Below are 16,222 nucleotides of genomic sequence, written 5' to 3' on the forward strand. Positions count from 1 at the left end.
TAAACCATAGCTTGGACTTTCCGAATACCAATTTCTGGTTATCCCGAAATTAATGGGCCACCATTCGGTTTCCATTGCAATATCATCTGCAGTACAGAACGCTATGAATGTATTGGAGCTTCTATATAGGTATTGGTTTCTACATACATATGTATCTTATTGATTAAAATGTTCCCATACGCTGGTGCGTAAGAACACTCTTGAAGATATTTCATTTGTGGTTTATCTTAATATAGTTATTACCATTATACATACACGTTGCGTCGATACGATTATCCTATTTGAAATTATACATCTTTTTTCGTTAGAAATGTCTTCCCTTCGTATTAAATATAAAAATATTTATTCCAACGCATTGTCCATTGTCTTGTTAAAATGAATAAAAACAGAAACGTAACAATTGTATGAGCTGGAATCAACGTCATTATTTAACTCGTAGAATATACCTGAAATTAATCGATATATTTTAATACCGTTGTTATCACTCGGATTAGCTCGTTCTAAGAAATAAGCTAGCTCGTTCTAAGGTATTTGTCCATTAGTTTCTGGAAAGTGTTCTAATGTTTGTACACAGAGAACCTCCAAAATAAGCACATCTCTCATATTCGACCTAAGTTTTTACTATTCTAAAACAGAATTACAGTGGAGTATGTTAGTATGAATATAATTGGTTTTAGAGCGTGATTCAGGTATTCGTTCCAGATCGGCTAAAAAACAAATTTATCATTCAATACACATAAGACTGAAATACTATCGAGTTAGTTTATTAATTTTTCTGTATCGTATATCCGTGTATAATATCAAACTGGGCAAATTTCCTATAACAGGTACAGAGAATCCAACACTCGTGAAAACGATAAATCAATATCGTAATATCAGCTGCTTTTATTGTGTACTGATTCTATACATGAAACCAGATTATCGCCTTTAAGAATAAAAGAATAAAATCGCGTTTTTCGCACGACTGGTCGAATTTGAACGTGAATGAATTTGCGTGGCCCATTAGAATAGATCGTTGAAACGTAGTTATACATACATCGTCCATTTTTCGGCCATACTTCATCGGCAATCGGTTTCAGTCCGTTGATCGTGGCACACCATAGAATATGTATATGACAGACGTATTTTTACAACGTTAAATCTGCGCATCGCAATCGCCATTTCGCTCGTCGCGAGTACGACCAGGATTGTCGTTATTATAAAATTACATTTAGTCGCGTCCCGCTGCGTTGTATTTACAACATGACACCTGTTACTCTCTGTCGCAACGAATTCACGGCATTTCAGTCCGAAGCAATTTCGAATAATCACTTTCAGCGACAAGGCGGATAATATTCGCATAACGTCATTAATATCAATTATTGCAAATACTACTGCAACTATGAATGCAATGACAATCCTTTTAATTCCGTGTGCGAGCTATAGTAGTAGGGCGATTTCTAAATGCCTGTCGATATTTGCCAAATTTTGTGTATTTTACTTATGCAAAGAATAGTATAATAATAATAGTATAGTTTATAAAATTGTGTATCGCTTGCATACCGGAACAAGATGATTTTACTGGTGCATTATCGGAGGGAGTTACATTTTTAATAATTATAATATTTCTAATAATCTATGTGATTGGATTATGTCAAACTTGACACATTTCCGTGGCATTCTGTTTTCCGTAAATTTACTTCAACTGATAGAGTCTGACACAAGGTATACTCCTTCTATCACGATCATTTCTCTTTGCGATCGAGAAATTCCAAAACCGTAATTCAATTTCACCCTACCATATTCCGAATGTCGAGGGCATGGTACTGGTGCCATTAACGGGTCTGAAACTAGCAGATTGAATGTTTCGATCGCAAGTATGAGAGTTATTTTTCAATTGCTCTAAGAGAACGTAATACGATAGTTCTCCTTTCATCTGGGATTGTAGACGATTAAAAAAACACTTTGAGGACTACATCTTTAACACGATACTTGTAACAAGATGATGAGGAAAAGTGGGCGACATTTATAGTGTATCATTCAACAGGTCAAAATATGGCGCTAGACGGAATGAAGGCTATGAGAATCGACGGGCATCGTCGACCACGAAGACGCTCGAATTCTCTCACCCGACCCCGCCGCCGTTCGCGTTCGCGAGATAACCCGCGCCAGGACGGAATGTGCTTCTATCATGCGAGGTTTGGCGATCGCGCCAGGAAATGTAACGCCCCTTGTAAGTGGAAGTCGGGAAACGACACCAGCCGTCCGTAAAAGCGGCGAACGACAACGGCTTAGGATCTCGCCGCATCTTTGTTCTGGACCAGAGAACGAAGACTTCATTCTTAGTTGACAGCGGTGCTGATATCAGCGTTTATCCCCGAAGCAGGCTATCCACGGACGTAAAGAAAACACCGTATGAACTATTCGCTGCCAATGGGACGCGCATCGCAACGTACGGCACTTTAGCGATGGAGCTAAACCTGTCCCTACGCAGAGCATTCAGATGGAACTTTACGGTAGCCGACGTGCAAACCCCCATCATCGGCATGGACTTCCTAAGCCATTACGGGTTGCTCGTGGACGCGCGAAACAAAAGCCTCACCGACACGGCAACTCGAATGTCATCGAGGGGATACACCGACACGACAGACGAAGTGTCCGTTAAGACCATTATCGGCGAATCACCATATCACCAACTCCTGGCAGAATTCCCGGACCTCACCCGCCCACCGATTTTTGGAAAAGAGAAGACTCGACACGGCGTGGTACACCACATCGAAACCACGCCTGGCCCGCCGGTCTACAACAAACCCCGCCGTCTCGCACCTGATCGACTTAAACAGGTAAAGGAGGAATTCGAGCTCATGATCGAGCAGGGTGTGATGCGACCATCGAAAAGCCCGTGGGCATCACCTCTGCACGTAGTGCCGAAAAAGGACGGAAACCTGCGACCATGCGGCGACTACCGCGCGTTGAACGCCCGCACCGTACCCGACAGGTACTCACCGCCGCATATCGAAGACTTCGCGCATTATCTGTTTGGTAAGCGAATCTTCTCAAAGATCGATCTCGTCCGCGCGTACCATCAAATTCCGATCGCGCCCGAGGACATCGAAAAAACCGCGATAGCAACACCGTTCGGCCTCTTCGAAGCAACAAACATGATGTTTGGGCTTCGGAACGCCGCGCAAACATGTCAGCGATTCGTCGACGAAATCACACGTGGGCTCGATTTCGTCTACGCGTACATCGATGATTTCCTAATAGCATCGGACGACGAAAGTCAACATCGCGAACATTTGAAAATTCTGTTCGACCGCCTCAATAATTACGGCGTCGTGATAAACCCCACGAAATGCGAATTCGGCGTGCACGAAATTACTTTCCTCGGATACTCGGTAAACTCCGACGGAATTAAACCGCCGCCCGAACGCGTCGAAGCGATTATAAAATTGTCGAAACCCGCGAACGCTAAGCAGCTACGTAGGTACCTCGGTATGATAAACTTCTACCGACGTTTTATACCGGGGGCCGCAAAAACACTCAAGCCGCTCAATGATTTGTTAAAAGGCGCGAAAAAGGGCAACGCGCCCATAGAGTGGTCGGAACAGGCGGATAACAGCTTTCGCGAATCGCAACGCGCTCTCGCGGATGCCACGATGCTGGCGCATCCGATACCAGGTGCGCCTATCAGCCTCTCGGTAGATGCGTCCGACTACGCCGTGGGAGCGGTATTACAACAACACGCGAATAGCGAATGGCAACCGCTAGGGTTCGCTACGAAATCTCTGACCCCCGCGCAGCAAAAATATAGCGCGTACGATCGCGAACTACTCGCAATATACACCGCAATCAAACACTTCCGACACGCTTTAGAAGGCAGAAACTTCGTAGTATATACCGACCACAAACCTCTTACCTACGCGTTCAGACAAAAGTTAGAAAAGTGTTCGCCGCGACAATTCCGATACCTAGACTACATCGGTCAATTCAGCACAGATATACGTTACATAAAGGGGCTAGATAATAACGTAGCCGACGCTCTGTCGCGCATCGAAGCAATAGGGAAGGCCGTGGACCATCAAACTCTCGCCGCCGCGCAAGAAAACGACAACGAACTAAGCGATATCGTCAACTCCGGTACAACCGCGTTACGGTTAAAGAAGATACGCTTTCCCGGTTACGACGCAGAAATATACTGCGACGTATCAGCCGACATTGTAAGACCGTACGTACCGAAATCTTTGCGGCGCGACGTATTCAATTCGCTCCACGGACTTTCCCACCCAGGGATACGTGCCACGCAAAAGTTGGTGACGTCGCGTTTCATTTGGCCGTCCGTAAACAAAGATTGCCGGACTTGGGCACGACAATGTATCCCGTGTCAACGATGCAAAGTCACCAGGCACGTATCCTCACCCGTCGGAACGTTCGAAACAACAGCAGGCCGGTTCGAGCACGTACACATAGACATTATCGCGATGCAATATTCGCAAGGCTACCGATATTGTCTAACGTGCATAGACCGTTTCTCGCGTTGGCCTGAAGCCATCCCCATCGCCGACATGGAAGCGACAACCGTTGCCTCGGCCCTCCTTTCTACATGGATAGCTCGTTTTGGCGTGCCTGCAAAAATAACAACCGACCAAGGACGCCAATTCGAATCAAACTTATTTAACGAACTGTGCCGGTTGCTCGGCATTAAGCATCTACGCACGACAGCCTATCACCCCGCGTCCAACGGGATGGTAGAGCGTTTACATCGGCAATTAAAGGCAGCAATAAAATGTCACAATACGAGCAACTGGGTAGAAATCCTACCAATTGTTTTACTTGGCATAAGAACCGCTATCAAGGAGGACCTGAACGCGACGGCCGCTGAAATGGTTTACGGCACCGGCATACGATTGCCGACAGAATTTTTCGCGCCGACAAAGCAACAGCCCAACTCGGAATTCGCGAACCGTTTAAAGGAGCGAATTGAGAAAATCAGGCCTCGTTCGATTACGCGACACGGCGACAAGAAAACTTTCGTGTTCCGCGAGCTCGAAACATCACCATACGTATTCGTACGCCACGACGCGAGCGGTGGCCCGTTACAACCGCCTTACGACGGACCTTACCAGGTTATACAGCGTGGAACAAAGACCTTCACCGTCAAAATAAACAATAAAAACGTAATAGTCTCCATAGATCGTTTGAAACCCGCTTTTATTGTATCCGACGACATTGAACAACAGCAACGAGAAACCAGCGCAGAAACCCTCGTTACGTTTATACCGCGCAAAACCACAACTACGCAAAACGCCGAGCAGGCACAGCAAAGCGAAGATGACTCAGGAGTTCATCACACCACGCGCGCGGGCAGGAGAGTTCGCTTTCCTGATCGCTTTCAGGCGGGTCTGCGATAAGATAATAGGTCATAACTACCTGCGAGATGTAAGAAAAAAAGATAAACGTTGTCACTGGTAAGGGGGTACTGTAGCGGCACTCGACAGCAAACTTCCCAACGGTTTCTGTCCCGTGCCTCGCTACACAAGGACTCTACCTTGCGAACAGATGATTGCCAGATGTCGATACACTCTCTCCGAATATTTACAGCGAGCCTAAGGACCCGCAATAAATCTTAGGATCCATGCAGCTAAGATTCTCTAAAGGAACAGATAGCCTTTGTCTCAATAGTCCCTACACATACCACCCACTACGGAAATCTGCTTTTCCTCACGTACGACGCTCCTCGCTAGCAACTTTCTCTCAAGGGCAGTTGCCATCTCTTTCCAACCACCAACTCACGATTTAGCCAATTGACAGCGACGTCCATTTCCCTCACCCTCTGAACTAACGCTTTTCTCAACGAATCCGATGATTTCGTATCCTTAGACACACCCAAGCACAGTTTTCCTAAGGAGCATCATCGCGACACAAATTCATTCAATTCTGTCGTGAGCCGCGAGACGAGCGAGAGACGCCATTCCGAAGTGACCGTTGGTAGTTGGCCGTAATAGCGAATCCGAACTTCTCGACATCTGGTACAATCGTTCCGACGTGAATCGCACCGCGAAACGTATCCCACCGAGCTCGAACTTGCAACCGCGAACCGATAATTGTATCGCGTGTTCTACGCACGAGTGTATATCACGAACATAAACTAATAAATTGTTATTGTTAACGATACGAGTGATTATTCTAGACCTATCACGCCCATCACCTCACACAAAAAGATTTACAGCTTATTTTTCAATTCATAAACAATTGAATTTTGCGGTAAAAATTTATGAATTACGGCTTTTTCTCTTTATTTTACTCGAACTTTACGTCCCTTGTTCCTGAGAAAATAAACGACGATAGAATTTCCATTGTTATATATTTAATTTCTATTTGACTCAAAATGAGAAACGCGAGATGTGAATAGAATGAAGAGAAAGTTTCATCAGCTGATTCATCGATCTATGCAGCTATCGGTGAATTTAAAATGATTTTCGAATAACTATCCTGGATAAATATTTATTTCGAAAATAATTCGTTAACCAACTATGTATATTAAAAAATAAGCCTCGAATAATATTTTTCTATATAAGCGTTTTTTCATTACCTTCACGTTTGACATGTAATATATAAAATCCTATAAATATCGTCCACAGCTTTAACACCCTGTATATCCTTTTATACCATGGCCAGGGTTGCTTTACGTTTCACTGACTGTTTGAAAACTAAGTTGGACTCTTTTAACGCATGGCACGAAACTCGTCACACGTTGTATTCGCTTCAAACTCGTTCACGAAGTTCAGGCGTAAATCTAGTCTGATTCATGGGACATGGAACATCGCGCTGAAGCTGCAGAGATCTTCGTAAAATTCTACAAACAGGGAATCGAAAGGAATATATTACCAGTCACGAAATCACGAAAGCGTGATGAAATCGTTGGAAATGTTTGTGAAATAACGAGGTTTCAGCGCTTCTGCGACGTGGATAAATTAAACTCAGATGGTGCAATTTCTTTCGAACGCAATCGATTTCGTTCCATTTCTCTTATTTATCAAATCCGTGAAATATCACTTCGACACCACGTTTAACTTCGCCGGTAACGAAGCAAGACAATACGTAGTTTCACAGACGGGAGAATCGTTATGGGGAGCCATAAAGTTTCGAAGAATACGATCGTGCAAGATACGCGACTCAGCTCGTGAAATTTACACATACGTTCATCGATGGTATCGTTACTACGTATAAAACACTGTTTCCTAAGAAGATAAGAAATTCCTTTGGAAATCAAACGATGTAGAACGAGATTTCATTAATTCGTGTGTATCTGCGTTTTACTTTATTAGAAGAGCTAGAACTCCTTTTCAAGTATCGTTAAAGCGATATCGTTAGTATTCGATTGGTATCAGGACATCTATTACACATTCGATTCACGTGGAAATTAAACTGACCAACTCTATCAACTTTCATTGTTCGACTTCTGAAAAATTTTTTCGATAACAGTCGTCTATATTGGTACGAAACTGAAAAAACTTTTAGAAATTGGAATTACGTATTCAGCTTGCCTTCAGAATTATTTGTTCTTTTGAATGCTGCTACTTTACATTATAAACCCTTACATTATGATAGTCAATCTGGAATTATCTTTCCAGCTGTAAATTTTTATATTGAACCATTCGTTCATTTCACCATTAGGTAGTTGAGGACTGCTGCTATACATGTCAACAATAGTAACCTTTTTCCATGGAAAATTGACTTTCTAAACAATTTGTAGCTTCTATTATAGTAGCTTCTATTCTAATTACTTTTGTATTGATTTCTCGTCAGAATATGAAGTTTCGAAATAGCATCGACGAGCATTTTCGAGTCGAACAGTTCTCAACAGCGTCACGCAGGCTGATTCTTTACCACACTTGTCTCAACAAAATTTTTTACATAAAAACTCTGTTCTTTACTAGATGTTTATAATATCTGACAAAAAATCTTATTTTTTTTAATTTAGGAAAAGAGACTAGACAAAAACAATAAATAATTATAATATTTGAACTGAACCAGGAAGTAGGGAAAATACTAAGGGATATTTGGTAAACAGACTTTTATTCACATCGAATTCCCTGATATTAAGTTTCTGGAAAACTGCATATTATATATATTTTTAAAATGTTTGTCCCGAATCCTCATTCAAACGCCGCACTGTAGAAGCTGAGAAAGTGGCCTGCAGACGTGCAAACGTAGCCCGCAAGCGTGCGAACGCGGCCAGCAAATTCTGATTTTTGTCCTAAATCCTCATCTAAATGCCGTACCGTGCAGCGTTCGAAGTTCTCGCTGTCGTTGAGTTTATATCAATTTAAAATGGTAGAAAGGTCATATAGCAACGCGATCGATCTGATTAGTTTTTATTGTGCCGCGGTTCGTTATCGAGCATCCAGATATGGACGCGTGGGTTTTGCATGGGACAAAAGGAACGGCGTATCGGAAAATGAAAAATCACACTATAGCGCAAGGCTTATTCCTTTCCATTTCCAACTAAAATATTTTGAATGATAAATATAAAAGAGACTTATTTATTTATACAACGTTTGAAAATGAAAATAAAATACATAACGCATAGTTACATACATAACGCATAGACGTGGATTTATTCTTTTACAGATGGCTTTGAATTCGAATGTGACGAGCCTGGTCCAGGAGAGTGGGTACATTCCATACATCCATCGCCCGGAAACCTACATAGTACCTGGGATATTTTTAATAATCCTGATAGTGGGTGTATTTGGGAACGGACTGATGATGATTACATTGGGTGCAGATTCGGCTGCAAAAAATACATCCACTATCTACATATTTTCGTTGGCTCTGGGCGATATTTTGGTAAGAAAGTACAATATGTGTATATATTATCTCTAATGTATCATTTAAGACCGACGTTAAAAAAAAGGATCTCTGACGTCGAATAAAATGGAAAAAGATTTCGTGCACGTTTGAGAAACGTTCAGATGGACAAGACGTGTCGAAAGTTTCCTCTCGTAAAATATAAAATGTATTCAAAATTTCATAGCATAAATTTTGTAAAAACATATTTCTACATGAATAATTAACTGGGTAGAATTAAACTAATCTACTATTATTCTTGCAAGCCACAATCAAAAGATTCATCAGCTTACTAACACGGAAGGGATAAATATTTAATTGTACTTCTTGTGGTTATGATTCATACATCTTGAAAAAGCCATCTGCTACCCATTGTATTCCGCGTCTAAATATATATAATAAATCAAAATGAATGTCCAATAAGTTGGAAATAAATTGCGACAAAGCTGGAATGGTAAAAACTAACAATCCATGAATATTCCGAATATAGATGAGAAAAATCTTTCCTTCCTTCGTCGGGATCCTTTTTTTTACATTTCGATTTCCCGTCAATCGGAAAATGTTGCTAGGACCCCATGTCATTTGTATCCCGGCAATATATCGAATTTATTCAGACTGTCGGATCGCGCGTATAAATCTGTCGCGAGCGAACATCAGAACATCCGGTACTTTCTCCGTCATCGATTTCGCGTAGAATGTAAGTAGGTACGATAACGCACGAAAGCATCTGAGGGCCCATCGTAGAAAATTTGTCTGGATATATATTATGACAGTTTTATTGTCTTTACCGACTGTCGTGGTTATATTGATAAAATGTATTATATCGTACAAATACGCAGACATTACTCTTTATTATCACATATAATATAGAAGAATTTAAGTCTCCTAGAAATGTATAATTATTCTTGTATAATACAATATATTTTTATATGATATAGCGATTTCTGTGAATTGTATGCTTGAAATAAATATCTTGTAACTTCTATACATGTTTTTTAGTTTGTTACATATATTATCAATATGATCATAATGGTCTAGTAACGAAATTTCAAAATTTTTTCTATCACACACGTAATACGTTCATAAAAATCTCTAGTGTATTTTCGAGCTATCGCGGGGAGACGCGGTCGTTAGAATACGCGTCAACGGGAGTCGTAAATTCCCGTTACGATTAGAATGATCGACACCACGAATAGTTCGATCCCCGTATTTCGATTAAGATAATAGGGGTGATTCAGGTATGATAACACTGTGGCTCACAGAGTTAAAATATATATTTCCAACACTTAGTATACACGATTGAGTAGATATAAACACTTAATAACTTATCACGCTGCGATCATATAGATATGAAAGTAGCACGGTATGAGACTTAATGTTAGAAGTTAGGCGTTAGATCTTTGACAGTGGTAGGAAATTCTGAGAGATATAGGAACGGTGAGAGTTATGCAGGAACTCTAGTCACCGTGAGAGACGATGGAAAACACTGAAGCTTATTCTAATGTGAATACGGAGGAAAGCTTGGTATGGGTGTGCCCTTTGAACGAAGAACGCGGATTCGTTGCTTACATTTTTAGTTAGTAAAGTGAGGGCAATAATCCGCGATGTCGATTGGTTGGGACCAATGTTAGGAAGGAAGAGAGGAGGAAGAAACCTCCTACCAACTTGGGTCCTAGGCGACATTGTTTACAGGGAAACTCAGATTTTTCGTTAGGTATATCTCCGCTTTCTTCGTAATTCTTAAGAGCACATAATAAACCCAAGGACCTTTCTAAAAACCGGCCGAAAACTCTTCTGGAATTAGAAAGTCTTTTCTGGCAAACAGATGTGCTTAGGCCATGTGTGCGAACAATGCAGCTAGAATTGCAACTTTATAGTGGGTCCTTGGGCCTATGGAGTGTTAGAAGGACGGCAGGTAGACCGCTGGTTGGCAAGCCGCGCGGGATGGCGTGCAGATGTGTTGCGCGACAGAACATCTAGAAATATTCAAATATTTTCATAAATAATTTCTAAAAGAAGCACATGCTATATGAGACCTTGAATCAGACGTTAAAATTCCGTTGTTCTGGACACGTAATCGTGGACCAATAGCGAGTTCGATTATAAACGCGCTTATTTTCGTGGATATCGAGCTTACTTTATGATATATGTAGCTATACATCTTGATCCATGGACAATTTATAGCCGGACGGAGAATAATCAAAGATTAATGCGATCCATACGATATCATCTGTGAAAATCATAAATAAATATTTTCTCGATTATAGTGTTCGAACGATCATGCTTAAACAAAAAGAAAATGTGTATTTCACGATTAACACTGAGAAAAAAGTGCAACACCATAATTGAGTGTTCGATCATACGACGAAATTTGTACATCCCGCATGAAATTGCAGAAAATTCGCTTAATCTACATTTTTTATTATAATATTCAATACAAAACGTTCCTGTTAATATCCCCCTTTTATCTCGAAATTCATCAGAGACGTCCGTATTACAGACGAAATTTAGCGAGTTAATGAGGGAATCTTTTTTTCGCAAATTGAGTGAACGTTACACGGTATGATAAAAGGACGTGGGATGTGAATTCATCACGAATAATTTTAATAGATTTTTCTGTATCATAATCGCGGATTGTTTTTATTTTAATTTTCTCGATAACAATGAATCCTGATAAATGTTTTCCTAATAATTTTACTATATGCTCGATGCCGTACAAATATAATATCAAGTATTGTTTATTTTATCGCTCTCACCTATCGAAATGTCGAAGGCGTCGTTTTCAACGAAACAGATTTTCAAACGTTTCCCATATATTCGTAGAATTCAATCAAATTTCGCAAAATTACAGAAAAATATTCAAATAAAATTTCGATAAAGGGTTTTCAACGAAACAGATTTTAAAACGTTTCCCATATATTCGTAGAATTCAATTAAATTTCGCAAAAGTACAGAAAAATATTCGAATAAAATTTCGATAAAGGGTAGATTGAATAACACGAGTACAATTGACCGTGGAAATACAATACAATAAAATACACGTGTATATTTTTAATTTTAATTTTCGGTTATTTCAGGTGATCCTAACGAGTGTACCACTCACGTCTGTTATATTCACATTCGATTCATGGCCGTGGGGACAGACAGTTTGCAAATTATCGGAGTGCGTCAAGGATATTTCAGTCGGTGTCTCAGTTTTCACTCTGACCGCGTTATCAGCCGAGAGGTAAGTTGTCAAACCCAGTTACGGTTGAGGAAATTGTTGTCTCAGGGATAGGCTGGTCGTCCTAACTTTAGTGAAGTTCCGCCCCATTAATGGACCAATCGACTCTTTAATCAGTAATCGAAATGAAATCTCAAACGTCCAATTTCCTTTTCGCTATTAAGAAAATCAATTAATTTACATTAATAAGAAAGTTCAACGTTAAAATAAAGTATAACTGAAGAATTCATTTAATCAGACATCATTTAATCTTAACCCTGCAATACTGCATTTATAAACAATCCAATTAACGCTATATTGAAAATTACATATCATTTTATTAACACAACGCTTATTTCCAACAAACGATACGTTGCTAAATAATTTTGATTTCTTCCATGTCAAATAATTATCAGGATCTATCTGCATATTTGAATTAGTATCGTTAGTGACGTTTAATAAAACAGAAGGCGTTAAACACCCTTGTCCAATAGTAATAAATTTAGTAATAAAGCAAATAAAATAAAATAATAAATAAATTGTAAAACAGAAATCTATATATAATCTAAGATTTCTATCTTGCCAACATATTAATATTACAGTTGGTACATTTGTTGCACGAGACAGCTCGGAACGTATAAATAACAACCATTTCTCAACAGTAATAAATACACGCACAACAGCCATCTGTAAATGAAACATTTAAGTGGGGTATAAATTACTCCGTTCTATAGTATTTCAGGGTTAAGGTTTCAATAAAAATTGATTTACAAATAAAAGAAAGATATGCTCGTGTTGCATCGTAGGTACTACGCGGTCGTAAATCCTCTTCGGCGCCATGTAGCCGGGATGAAAGCAGTACCATTGGCGCTACTAATAGCTTGCCTTATTTGGGTGCTGGCGATTGTTTTGTCGATGCCTGCTGCTCTCTTCTCTGACGTGATGGACGTCGACATAACAACTAACTCCAGCATCCACATCTGTAACCCTTTCCCCGTGGAATTAGGCGAGTATCTCACACGCTGAAATATTGGACATTTCTCCGTGTTTTCATTTCACACCCACGAAGTCGTATTAATTTATTTCTCGTTCTGAAACGCAGGGGCAAGCTATAGGAGAGGGGTGGTGCTGTTCAAGTTCCTGGCCTATTACATCATTCCCCTATTCATCATATCAGCATTTTATTTTCAAATTGCACGACACCTTCAACTGTCCACCAGGAACATGCCCTGCGAATTATCTGCAATGCAGCGGCTGGAGCAAATTCGATCACGCAGAAAGGTAGAGTGAATCGATATTATTATGAAATTATACAATTTTCAAGTAAATCTAATTTTGACACAAAAGTTCTATATTTGGTATACAAATATTTGGTATACAGGTATACCAGTGAAAAGGTGTAGAACAGAGAAATTGAAATTGCTACCTGTATGATATTTTTATGAAATTACACTGCTTATATATGCAGTCAGCTTGGAAATAAATTTAAATTGTAATAAATTGTTACTTAGACTGTGATGTAAATTGAGTTATAGCTATAAATTATTTACTTTGAAAAAATTTCACGCTCATCATGTACCCGAGTAACAAGGTGCAAGAAGAAGCGGAATTAATTTAGCGCAAATCTCGAGTCGATGGTGCAATTGTTATAAACTATACTTTACTTACGCAATCTTCGATACGATCAATAATAAGATTATGTAATACGACCTTAAGCCAATATACGGTTAAGCATCGATGAAACAAGTCTAGTCCAACAACTAGAAGAAGGCGTTCCATAACTTCCGGGATAGAATGCTAATTATAAATCATTATAGATCGGGATATTCTCTGGCAATATCTTTAGCATGTAATCCAATTTCACTTTCCGTATTGTATTTGAATGAAAAGTGACGGTCGATCATCTTAAAGTACATCGACGTATCAATGACCAATGAAGTTTCTTCAACGAGCCAACTCTACGTCTTCCTCGTTTCTGTTGTATATAAAACAATAATTTATTTGAAAACTTCGTACACAATTTAAGATGAATATCGTTCGCATATTTGATCAAGTCTTTCGACCAATTATTATTTCAATCGAAATGTATTCCTTTTTATGCAACGTGAGTACAATGGCTTGATCTAATACACCAAGTCAGTGTATTAAAATACTCGATAACAGAAAGTCTTTGTTGTCTGATTTAAAAATCACTTCACAGGCGGCTCGATATTCTGATTCACTTCGACTAATTCGATAGAAGGTGGCATCGAAGCGTGTCTAGCGAAGATACGACAGAACCTTCAATAACCACGGTTCTTACTTCTACTTTTCCAATGTTTTCATCCGTCAAATGCATTCAACCGTTCTCTATTCCATTTTGATAACAAAGAGCCATTTCGTAGTAGTAATAACGGTAGCTATGTTTCGTGAAAATAGAGTTTCGAGATTAATACAATTTCATGGAACAATTCGGACAAATAATATAATCGATTGGCCTATAAATACAGCGATGACAAATCACCTCTAGATAACGGCTGAGAATTACGCCTGGACGAGAGATTCGATTTAACTACTATCCGCTGGCAATCCATACCAAGACACGCTGTATGCGAATCAAAATGATCCATTCGCTCGAACGACTACGAGTTATCGCCTCTTTATTTTTCGTAGATGCTAGAACGCCTGCACTCTTCCCAGATTTGTTCCTCGGCTGTGAAAAGACTATTTCTCTTGGCGACGTTTTCTTCCAGCTAATCTCCATTTATCTTTCTGATAAAAAAGACTTCTGCGAAAGAAGTTAAATATCGAACTTGAGAATTTATTTAACGTAATATTTCAAAAGTTGGGGCAAAGGCGTATTATCTAACGACAACGGTGTCGAGACGTTGAAAGCATATTTACAGGATCAATTGAGCGATGACTAAATCTGCTAAGGTCGCGGTCGATCTGAGGCAGATACCTGCGAAATCTTATTATAGATATTGTAGTATCGGGAAAAAGGGATAGGATTAGGATAATTTAGATTTGTAAAATTCTCCTAATACTATTTATTTAAGATAAGTAAAAATAACAGAGATTAATTGGACAGAGAACGATAAATGTTCAACTTGAACTAAAACACAAAAGCATTCTATCCCGGAAGTTATGGAACGCCTTCTTCTAGTTGTTGGACTAGACTTGTTTCATCGATGCTTAACCGTATATTGGCTTAAGGTCGTATTACATAATCTTATTATTGATCGTATCGAAGATTGCGTAAGTAAAGTATAGTTTATAACAATTGCACCATCGACTCGAGATTTGCGCTAAATTAATTCCGCTTCTTCTTGCACCTTGTTACTCGGGTACATGATGAGCGTGAAATTTTTTCAAAGTAAATAATTTATAGCTATAACTCAATTTACATCACAGTCTAAGTAACAATTTATTACAATTTAAATTTATTTCCAAGCTGACTGCATATATAAGCAGTGTAATTTCATAAAAATATCATACAGGTAGCAATTTCAATATCTCTGTTCTACACCTTTTCACTGGTATACCTGTATACCAAATATTTGTATACCAAATATAGAACTTTTGTGTCAAAATTAGATTTACTTGAAAATTGTATAATTTCATAATAATATCGATTCACTCAACCTTTCTGCGTGATCGAATTTGCTCCAGCCGCTGCATTGCAGATAATTCGCAGGGCATGTTCCTGGTGGACAGTTGAAGGTGTCGTGCAATTTGAAAATAAAATGCTGATATGATGAATAGGGGAATGATGTAATAGGCCAGGAACTTGAACAGCACCACCCCTCTCCTATAGCTTGCCCCTGCGTTTCAGAACGAGAAATAATTTAATACGACTTCGTGGGTGTGAAATGAAAACACGGAGAAATGTCCAATATTTCAGCTTGTGAGATACTCGCCTAATTCCACGGGGAAAGGGTTACAGATGTGGACGCTGGAGTTAGTTGCTATATCGACGTTCATCACGTGAGAGAAAAGAGCAGCAGGCATCGACAGAACAATCGCCAGCACCCAAATAAGGCAGGCTGTTAGTATCGCTAATGGTATTGCTTTCATTCCGGCTACATGGCGGCGAATAGGATTTACGACCGCGTAGTACCTACGATGCAACACGAGCATATCTTTCTTTTATTCGTAAATCAATTTTTATTGAAACCTTAACCCTGAAATACTATAGAACGGAGTAAT

At 39.6% G+C, this 16,222-nt stretch overlaps 1 protein-coding gene across 1 annotated transcript; it reads left to right on the top strand.

Annotated features, from left to right (window-relative positions):
• Positions 1-8,613: 8,613 nt before the first annotated feature.
• Positions 8,614-12,822, top strand: LOC126928222 (neuropeptide CCHamide-1 receptor-like; the record flags this gene model as incomplete). The annotated part of the gene is made up of 2 exons (XM_050744051.1): positions 8,614-8,832; positions 11,910-12,822. Coding segments are annotated over 2 exons (372 nt in total), but the record flags the coding sequence as incomplete, so codon positions are not given.
• Positions 12,823-16,222: the final 3,400 nt, after the last annotated feature.

This window comes from Bombus affinis, unplaced genomic scaffold, assembly GCF_024516045.1.
Source record: "Bombus affinis isolate iyBomAffi1 unplaced genomic scaffold, iyBomAffi1.2 ctg00000688.1, whole genome shotgun sequence".
NCBI lineage: Eukaryota > Metazoa > Arthropoda > Insecta > Hymenoptera > Apidae > Bombus > Bombus affinis.